Below are 10,523 nucleotides of genomic sequence, written 5' to 3'. Positions count from 1 at the left end.
ACTCTCCTCCTTCACAAAAAGCTTCAGAATCATTACCCATGGCTTCCTCATCCCGCAGACCTACCGGTAAGAGATCAAGGGGATCATCCTCTACCTCCTTACCCATTACCGCTGTCTCATTAGTTCCACCGGCTCTTGTCGACACCTTCAACAAAGACATTGGTCAAAGAGGAGTTGTGAGGCAACATGCATTCTACAAACTCACAGCAGAACACATGCATCTCGTAGACATCATGGCTCTGCTACAGTATCACGGTATTGTTATATTCCTGGAATGCAATGCCAAATATAGCGAAGACCTGGTCCGTGTGTTCTACACTTGCCTTCATGACAAATTTCGTGGTCAAAAGTTTCACTCCAGGATCGGCACAAGAAAGGTATCTTTCAAGTCTGATGTTTGGAACAAATATTTTGATCTGACATTGGCTGTTGATGAAAATCCTTCTTCTGAGGTAACTGATTCTCACACAATAGAAGGATATGAGTTTAAGAGCGCTTTGAACGCTATGCTGAAACGACCCTACCCAGACCACATTGTGAACAGTGATGCGTTCCCACGAACTGTCACTGCCGGTAAGCTGAAAACAGGTGAGCGCATTCTCCAGTGGATTGTGGCACGCATCCTGCGGCCTAAGAAGGGTGGCCTTTCCCGAGTTGAACAAGCTGAGGTTCATCTCATATATATCCTGAAAAATCAGCGCAAAATAAATTGACCCTACTACATTGCTAGTAGGATGTTCAGTTTACGAGACTCCGGACGAGGCACTGCTCTTGCTTATGGATCTTTTATTCAATAGGTTCTTACTGCAACCGACGTTGATTATCCTTCCTTTCCTTATACCTCCATTTCCTCAAATAAAGAATTCAGCCCAAAAACTTTCTCTATGATGGGATACTTTTGGTGTGATGAGCGGAGAACATACAAATTTGTTCGCAGGGGGAATATTCCTAGGATTGTTGAAGAATATGATGAAAGTGATGAAAGTGAAGAAGAAGACCAAGAGGAAAACGAAAAAGAAGGAGCAGGACAAGCATTTGAGCAACATGATAGTCCTCCACAAGCAGACACACACAACTACACAAACACCGCTTGGGTTCAGGATACCTATTCGACTGAAGAAGATGCCCCCAACCATGGTGGCTGGGGTGAATGGCAACATATGGGCTGGTCAACACAACGCAATTCTATCAGCCGTATCAATATGGTGCTGAAGAATCTCCACCGTCTCCTCCGCAGCAAGAAAATTCTTCTGAACTTTTAGATATGATGCAAGATATGCAGCTGACTCAACAATCATTCATACAAACTCAGGATGAGCGCTATGCTCATATAAGCAGCCATCTTCAAGCACAAAATGAGAGGCTCGATAGCCTCTCAACCAGCATGAATGAACAGTATACATCATTCACCGAAACATTTGCACGACAGGAGCGGTCCGTCGATGTGGGCCTCAAGTATCTAAGTAGTGTTACTGACCAAATATCTTCTCTGGCAGATCCTTACAGAAACCCGGATGTTTGTTACGATCGAGGACGAGGCCATTAGGGCATAAAACTGCATGTGCATCTGTACTTTTGTTGTTTGACTGAACTTATTATCTGTTATGCTTGTTTGTTAATCTAGTTTAATGTTATCTCTTTTTTTTCAATTTGTTCAGTAATAATATTTGGTGTGGTATTGTTATATGATTCGCTGTCTCCTATTGAATATCATGTTATGTTGAATACTAGTTCTCTTTCTCTTTTTGATGTTGTTAAAGGGGGAGAAGGGCATGTACCAAAGCCAAGCCAAGATATTCACAACAATTAACAGTTTGTTTTTCAGCCAGCCTTAGATTACAAAAGAAAGGGGGAGTGTGTGTAAATATTGCATGTTGTTTTTCTTTGGTTTCACACAGGTTGTCATCATCAAAAAGGGGGAGTATGTAAGGGCAAACTGTCATACAACATACGATCATAGGTTTCGATGATGACAAATTACCACCATGGATGAATCGGCATTGTCGATTCCACCTCTACAAAACAAATGCAACATATCACCTATCATACCCTTTTCTATGTTCATCTAAACTGTTATATTTCATACAACATATGTGGATAAAATATGGTCATGACAAAATGCATGAAAACCACAAAAATCTGAAATTTTGCAGATTTGCAGGGCTTGAGTCGACTGCATGGTCGGCGCATAACATAGTGCATTTTCTCACGGGTCAGCGCATGAAGGCTTGAGTCGACCGCAGGATCGGTGCATGAAGGTTTCACTTTCCCACGGGTCAGCGCACGCCGACCTATGGTCGACGCATACTGATGTGTTTTTCAGATTGTCCAAAACTGCAGGCTATGCGTCGACGCATAGACCTGTTATGGTCGACCATTCGCACGCAAATTCAGTTTTTAAGTAATTCCCACTATGTTTGAAAAGCTGTTAAGTGGGTTGGTTGGTTTGTTACTATAAATATAAGTTCAGTTACTTGTATCAACCAACATTTTGAGAAATTGATTCAAGTGTACAAAGAACAAGAAAAAGTGAAATAGGTGTCCAAGATTCTTCATCTTCATCTTCAACATCTCACAACACATCAATTACACATAACCATTTTTGAAGTGCTTTGTGATTGGTTAAAGGTGATAACGTCCGAAGCTGAGATTGGGAATCCAGTTCGGGTTGAAGCTTGCGACAGGTTTTTTCTTGAATAAAACCTTTAGGGTTTTGTCCTCCAAGATTGGTTTGATTTTGGGGTTTTTTGGACGATTTCTTCATCAATTTTCAGCTGAGCGAAGGTGATTGAGAAGAGGAAGTCTTCATCAATCTAGTAGCGGATTCAGTGATATTGAAGGGAAGATTTCGAGTTCGATTTGTTGTAGTTGAGATCAGCCGGGCCGAGGGTTTGAAGAACTGAGAGTTATTCAACAAAGGGGATGGAATCGGAGGTCTATCAACAACAATCGAAGGACTTGATTCACCTTGAATCAAGGAACAAGGAGTGGAAGCAACATTCAACGTCTTGAGAATTCTGTTGTATATTTGCTTTTCAATCCTTGTATAATCTGTTATACTCAACATGTGATATCTATTAAAGCAATCTCAATTCTAGTTTTAGAATTGAGGGCAGACGTACCCCGAAGCGAGGACGACGGGGGAACTGCCTCATCAAATCTTTGTCTTCTCTATTTTTCAGCATATTTGTTTTTGGCTTAAAATAAGTGATTTTTGTATAAGCACTTTTATCAAACCTTGATATTAATTGAGTAAGAAGGTAAAACTCTGTTTTTGAATCCAAAGTACAATAAGATATTGTACTAGACTAATTGGAATCACTTACTCAACATAAATATCACTTGGAGTGTTTTTGCACACCAAGTGTTTGATAATTTGCCTAAACCAAAATTATCTTAGTTGTGTATCTAGTTTGGTTTGCTCTTTGAATCATTGAAACTAGGAATCCTAGCAAGTGAAACAAATCATTGATAGTGTGACTAGTGTAGTGATTCTTATTCTACATTATCACTAATCCATAGGCTAGACGCATATCCGGTTTTCCAATAACCGTTCGTTTTAGACTATATTTTCCTCGGCCGCTTCCGCACTTAAAACAAATTTTCAAAACCAATTTTAAATTGGTAGCGCCGACTCAATTTTTACGTGGGATCTATTCAACCCCCTTCTAGATCCGTGTCATAGTCTAACATATACAAATCAATTAAATGGAATTAATAATCAAAATTATTTAGAATTAATTAAAAAATTCATGCATATTTGATGAAAAATTAAGCTAATTTCAATTATCTTAAACCTAAGATTTCTAAAGATTTCAATTAACTGATTAATTAACAAATTAAATCTTAATTATCACATTAATCACAATTAATGATTAAGCTAATAGTCAAAATTAATTATATTAATCCTAGTTATACATTAACCTAAAGATTAACAATTACGAAATTAATCAAAAATTAATTAATTAAATCAAGGATTAATTATGATTAATAAAAAAAAACTAATGAAAAAAGGGGTACAGTCCCCAAAAATTGGGGTGTGGAGCCAAAAAACCGTTTGCGCCTGAGGCTTTAGGCCTAGGCACTAAATTGGTTGAACATAGGGGGTGCAGCTTATCAGGGAGTACCCAAGAAGAAAAAATTGTTTGGGGCTTAGGCCCAAAACCAAACCTAATGCTAAACCTGAATCCATCACCAGCAAGCATGAAGACAAACTCATAAACTGAAGCCACCAACAATCCACAAGCTGAAAAACGGAATCAATCTATTTCACTAAGCTATATCTGTAAAACGCTTCTCAAAATGGAAAGCTTCTCGGAGAATCACGATTCCTTCATAAGTTTTGCTCGTGTTTCAGATTGTGCTTCAGAGTTGGATCATCATCATTGCATCACCATCATAACATGGATTGTGTTTTGGGAAGTTCCTCATCGCGATTTCAAAGCATTAGCTTGCGCTTCGGATTATACTTTGAAGTTTTCAGCATCGTTGCAAAGTTCATGATTCACATCATTGATTCAACAATTCAAAGCTTTACATCAACCACACTCCTAATTGCGTTTAATCTCAACGAATTCGATTGAAACCGAAATGAAATGGTAACATAGAACAACAAGAACAAATGCGGATTGCAGCGAGAGATAATCACCAAATCAGGTACTTGTCCGCTTCTTTTTCTCTTTCTCTTCGTGCTGCTTCTTCTATTCTTCGAGCTTCTTCTGATATGTTGTGAATCCTTGCATGCATGAGTTGGAGCGACTCCTGATATCTGCAGATAATGAACTTGGTGAATTGGAACTGAATTCAAAAATGAGAATGAGAGAGAAACCACTTGGGAGTGAAAGAGCTATTGGAGTGTGAATCCTGGATGATTCTGCAGCAACTCCTCCTTCCACTTCTGATGAAGGTATGCACGATTATATAGACAAAGTTGTAACCGAATCGGGCATTCAAAATGGGGCAGATTTGTTAGAGTTTTGGCAGGTGTTAACTCTGTTAACTTTTCCAAGTGTAGGTTAGTTAAGCAAGCTAACTTTGTTAAACTTTCTGTTAATGTTAAAAAGCGTTTTGAATTAGTTAGTTAAATTAGAAATTTCGTTAAAGTTAGTTTTGTTTGTGTCAATGCCTGAACATTATGCAGGTACGTGAGCTATGTCATCCACTCTACATGGTGGAACTTCTGTATCTTCGTTTCTTCTGGTCTCATACCTTAAACCTCTGCTTGGTTACCAAACTGGAATCCACTGTTGCTTGCAAGTTGTTCAATCCTTGCCTTGTATCACCATCAGTAGTGAATATGATGGCCTTAAGGACGTAATACTAGAGGCATAATGACCATCATTGCCGGTAAAAATACGACTCCTTTGCAAAATCAAACCAACAATAGGTGCACTTGAACTCTTTAGCTTCTCATTAATATCCTTTCTAGTTCAAATACTCTTTCACATAATCATACATACGAGGTGCTAAACGATGCTAAATTTTGTTGACAAACTGGCTCTGACCACTCCATCTCTGTACTTTTCAATGCAGGAAAAAAAGAATCACTAATCATCTTGAAGAAATTAAGCTTCATTATGCTATCAGTAAATCCCGCAGAAGAAGCATTCTTCTTGAAAATATGGAAAGAGGGACTCTTTGATTGTCCAAGCTGCGACACGCTGGAAGATCCCAATTTGTTCAACCTCATCACTTCAGGAATTGACGGAAACACCAGAACTGCATCAAGTTTGTCCCTTTCTTTCTCAACAGCAGTCTTCACTCTGAGTGTAAGCTCTTCAACAAAGATCAAAGAACCAATGGAGATTTTATTATCTTCTAAATCCTTACAGAAACAATTGTATGTCGATACATCACGAAGCTCTTCGACTAAGTAACCGACAACTTCAAAACAAGCATCTTTTTGTTGGTGTATTAATTAATTAGTGAAGTCAAAGTTGAGTTAATACTAGGAGAAATGAAAGCTAGCTTGAGTTAATTGGTTAGTGGTTAATAGTTGGATATGTTATGGTGGAATATGAAGAATCCAAAATGGAGATAGGCGCATTAGAAATTAGTGGTTGACTTTAGTCAATTATTGACCCAAAAAATCAACAGTTGACTAAAAAGTCAACCTTGCAAAAACCTACATTTCTTTGTAATTTTGTGTATAAACCATATAAATTGATACTTAAATGAAATGTAATGAAAAATTTGAACGAAAAGTTTATTTGCTAAATATTTTCTTCATTTCAAATGGAAACTTTCCCTCCAAAGCTTCAAATTTGAATCACATCTTCAAATCATGTATTATGAACAAATGGACGTAGCAATACACTACGAACTAAGAATCAATGGATCAATAAATATATCATGGAGTATGAACCAATGAATCCACACTAAGAAATGAATAAATGCCCTATAAGAAATGAATAAATGCCCTATGAAGGTGAATGAAAACATGTATCACCATGGATGGAACAAAACCTTATATCAACCGGATCTTCAAAACAAAAACCATGTAATGAACCCTAATAAAAAATGATAGATGGCAAGTGGTATGATGCAAGACAAAATGATTTGATACCCCATCTCAAGGAATTCGGGTTTTAAACAAACACAAGATCAATGTATAATACACAATGGACACAATTAGGGTTTTATACACTAACTATGGTTAACAGGCAAACCTCAGTGATGAACCTCCTAAACTAGGGTTTCAATTTCAAAAAAAGACCAACAAATTATCACCAATGATGAGTATCCTCAACCAGGGTTTCAAACTCACATCAAAGACAAATGATGATTAGACATACAACAATGAATCAAGGAACTAGGGTTGCAAGCCACATGGTCCAAATATGACAAAATAGGCAACAATGCTTCACACAAATGACCCACAAACAATTAGGGTGTTGTTAGCTCAAAATTCGACGTCTGGTGTGGATTAAGGGAGTTAAATAAGGAAATAAAGTTTCCTGTGAAGAAATTGAATGTTTCGACAAAATTATACAGTTTGAAATTCCAGTCGAAGATACCTTGATGCAAGGGTAAAAATATTGTATGGACTTAGAAACGTTTCCAGCAGTTGGGAAACAGAAGCATCACTAATGGTAGTTCGACAAAGGATTTGAATTCAAATAAGGGAGAGAATTCTTTGTTCTTATCTAACTGATGGGTATACATGGGGCATGGTGGGTAGTTGCAGACATGCAGAGTGCCACTTGTCTCATTCTGGTGAATAGGCCATTGGAAGCGGTTATTCTGATTGGTATAAATAGGAGGTTTTAGTGTTATGATTGGTGTGTTCAAGTGTGTACAAATTTACCATTTTACCTAAAGTATCTGTGTGTAGAGAAAGTGTAACTTGAGAAAATGTACGTTTGATGTTGCACCATATTTTTACTTAAAGCAATTTTAATCAATCTATTCTTTTCAGAAATTTATCTTCAGCGCCATTTACTTTCCAACACTTTCCTTGCTTTCTTTGGGCTATTTTTCCTTCATATTCTTTAACGAATTGTTTTAAGGATGAACGTTGTCGAAGTGTTCATCATCCATCAGAATTTACCATAAAAACAATTAGCACATGTCCTATGATCAATCTGATCGATCATGTAAGTTACCAAAATATTGCACTTTGGAAAATCAGCGGTTGTTTACCAATTTTCACGGTAAACAAATTGGCATGCCCAGTGGGACATGGTGCTAACTGTTTTGAAAAGAAGTAGTATTTTTTTTCATTTTTATTAGTGCTTGTTTTTTAATCATCTTTCTCCTTTTTGAAAAGTTCGCTGTATGTTATTAAGAAGTAGTAAAGTAACCACCACCAACGAAGATAGACAAAAGGGAAGATACACGAGGGGAAATGGCGAATTCAAACCATCCAGATAGTGCGAACCCTCAGAATATGTCAACTAATAGTGGTGATCCACCCCCAGTTCTTCCGATGGGGGGACCAACGGTTCTAGCAACTGTTTCTGAACCTATAGCGTCAATGGCAAGTTCGATGCCTACGAATTCGATTGCTCACACGGGGCCTATCCTGAATTTTATTAGGCCAAGGGGCCCTCCACAGACTCCCCCACCAATAGGGACTTCTATGTTTACACCTTTTATGCCTCCTAGGTTTTCGATGCCGTCAAGTGGTCGAGATCAACCCTACGGAATTCCAACTTCGATGATGGCAAACTTACAAAGCGCCCTTCCAGTATTTTCAGAACCTGTGATGACTTCGCCGTTACAGGGACCGGGTTCTGGGGCGAACATGGGTCGAAATACCCAGCCCTTAGGAATGGGATATTCTACCCGTACGCCAAACTTGACGAATAACTTTGCTGCAGTCATCAGACAACAAATGGATGAGAGTAACCATGGCATAGTTCAGATGTTGGCCCAAACTATGGGGACAATCCTTAATCCTCTAATCCAAAATACTACCTAGACCAACCAACAAATGGCAGCGCAGATGACGCTCCTGGCGAACTTCTTTGGTGTGCCTCAACCTTCCTGACATCCACAAAGAGAGTATATGGTAGAAAACTAAGGGGTAACTTTTGAGGATGATCCCACTATTAATCAAGTTCAACAGAACATGGCAAACCTGGGAGGAACGGTCGAACAACGTAGGGTCAAACCCCCTAGAAACCAGCCACGAGGTCCAATAGAGGAAGAACCAAGGATATCATTGGTAAATAAGAGTCAGAATACTAATAACATCATACAACAAATACGACACGATGATATGGCAGCAGATAATAATCTGGCAGCCATGGTTGAAAGAATCATGGCTCGAAACAGAGTACACTTTGGCCTTCGAAGACCAAACTATACATCACCACTCTCAGAGTATATCCTCCAGTCAGACTTACCCCCTAGATGGAAAGTCCCTAAATTCACTAACTTTTTTGGGGATACTACTGAATCCATTGTCGAACATATGGCTAGGTATCTAATAGAGGCAGGAGAAATTTCGAACAACGAAAACCTTAGGACAAAATACTTTCCAAGTTCCCTCACAAAGAATGCCTTCACGTGGTTTACGACCTTGCCACAGAATTCGATCCACACCTGGACTCAGTTAGAAAGAATGTTCCATGAGCAGTTTTACATGGGGCGGACGAAGATTATTCTAAAAGAGTTGGCCAATATCAAGCGAAAGTTTACTGAGCCAATTGATGACTATTTGAATAGATTTCGCTTATTAAAAGCCAGATGTTTTACCAAGTGCCAGAACACGAGTTGGTCAAAATGGCTGCTGGAGGCCTTGATTATTCCATTAGAAAGAAATTGGATACCCAATACTTGATGGATATGGCCCAACCGGCTGATAGGGTTCGACAACTAGAGTGTTTGAAGGAAGAAAAATCTAGAGCAAATAGGAATGAGAGAGTAGCCTACGTCGAATTTAATGAAGATAATGAAGGAACATATGATGAACCTTCGAGCCTCGACGAAAGCGAGATCGGCCTTGCTGAACTAAAATAAGGCTCTCCTTATTCATGTAAGGTCTTAGCCCCTTCGAATGGAAAAAACCTATCGAACCAGAAAAGAATGATAAATTTCCTAAGAAAACTTACACGTTCTACGTTACGAAATGTGACGAAATCTTCGATTTGTTAGTTAAGGATGGCCAATTGATAATGCCTCCTGGTGCTAAAATGCCTCCTTTGGAACAAAGAAAGAAAATGGGTTTTTGTAAGTACCATAATTTTCTGGGTCATAAAACGTCTCAATGTTTTGTTTTCAGAGATCTTGTCCAAAATGCTACTCAGGAGGGAAGACTCAAATTCAGAGAGAAACCTAGGAGCCAGATGAAGATCGACTCCGACCCTCTGCAAGTAGTAGACGCTCACTACACAGAGCCAGATGATGTAAATATGGTCGAAATTACTGATAACTTCAACAACACCATCAATGTGGCCGAAGTTACTGAGGACTTTGTTAACAAGGTTGTCATGGTCAGGGTATCTGAGTATCTCGACCAGGAGTTCCTCAAGAATTTTGCTCAGGAGGATGCTGAAAGCTTCGCCAACGGAACCACTGATATTTTCGACCCTGGAGTTATTGAAAATTCCAGTTTGATGGTGGTGACCAAAGAGACTGCTGATAGTTTCATACAAATAGATAAGGCTGCTGAAGGCCTTCAAATGAAATTCCATAATCTGGGCATTACTGAAGATGTCAACATGGTCGAAGTCTCGCAGGAAACCCCCATGGAAGTTGACGAAGAGCGTCGACAGGAAGAATATAACAAATTGGCTTTCCCAAAAGAAGAGGAGACTCTAATGAGCTTCCTCCATAGGTGCCAGAAGAAGAAATCAGAAGTTATGTTATGCCCTTGATGCAACAGAGTTTTCGACAAAAAAGAGGCGCACAATCTTGAGGGAGTCCGGAAGGCAAAAGACAACTGGGATCAAAGAGCTCCTCAGGACTAACGGGTTTTTGAGCTCATATGAGCTTTCAATCCAAGGATGTATTTCGACCCAAACAGAACTCTGGTGAAGCTTGATGGGACGAGACAAAAGGGTCCTGCTACCAAACCT

At 39.0% G+C, this 10,523-nt stretch overlaps 1 protein-coding gene and 1 long non-coding RNA gene across 2 annotated transcripts; both read left to right on the top strand.

Annotated features, from left to right (window-relative positions):
* Positions 1–4,148: 4,148 nt before the first annotated feature.
* On the top strand, positions 4,149–6,203 carry LOC127093262 (uncharacterized). The gene is made up of 3 exons (XR_007792505.1): positions 4,149–5,014; positions 5,141–5,386; positions 5,533–6,203. It is a non-coding gene; the product is annotated as an uncharacterized LOC127093262 (long non-coding RNA).
* Positions 6,204–7,846: 1,643 nt separating this feature from the next.
* Positions 7,847–8,422, top strand: LOC127094533 (uncharacterized). The gene has a single exon (XM_051033357.1). It carries the CDS (start codon positions 7,847–7,849, stop codon positions 8,420–8,422), a length of 576 nt encoding a protein of 191 aa, XP_050889314.1.
* The last annotated feature ends 2,101 nt before the right edge of the window (positions 8,423–10,523 follow it).

Source organism: Lathyrus oleraceus, chromosome 6 (genome assembly GCF_024323335.1).
Source record: "Lathyrus oleraceus cultivar Zhongwan6 chromosome 6, CAAS_Psat_ZW6_1.0, whole genome shotgun sequence".
NCBI classification, from domain to species: domain Eukaryota; kingdom Viridiplantae; phylum Streptophyta; class Magnoliopsida; order Fabales; family Fabaceae; genus Lathyrus; species Lathyrus oleraceus.
This window is presented reverse-complemented; position numbering and strand designations above follow the sequence as displayed.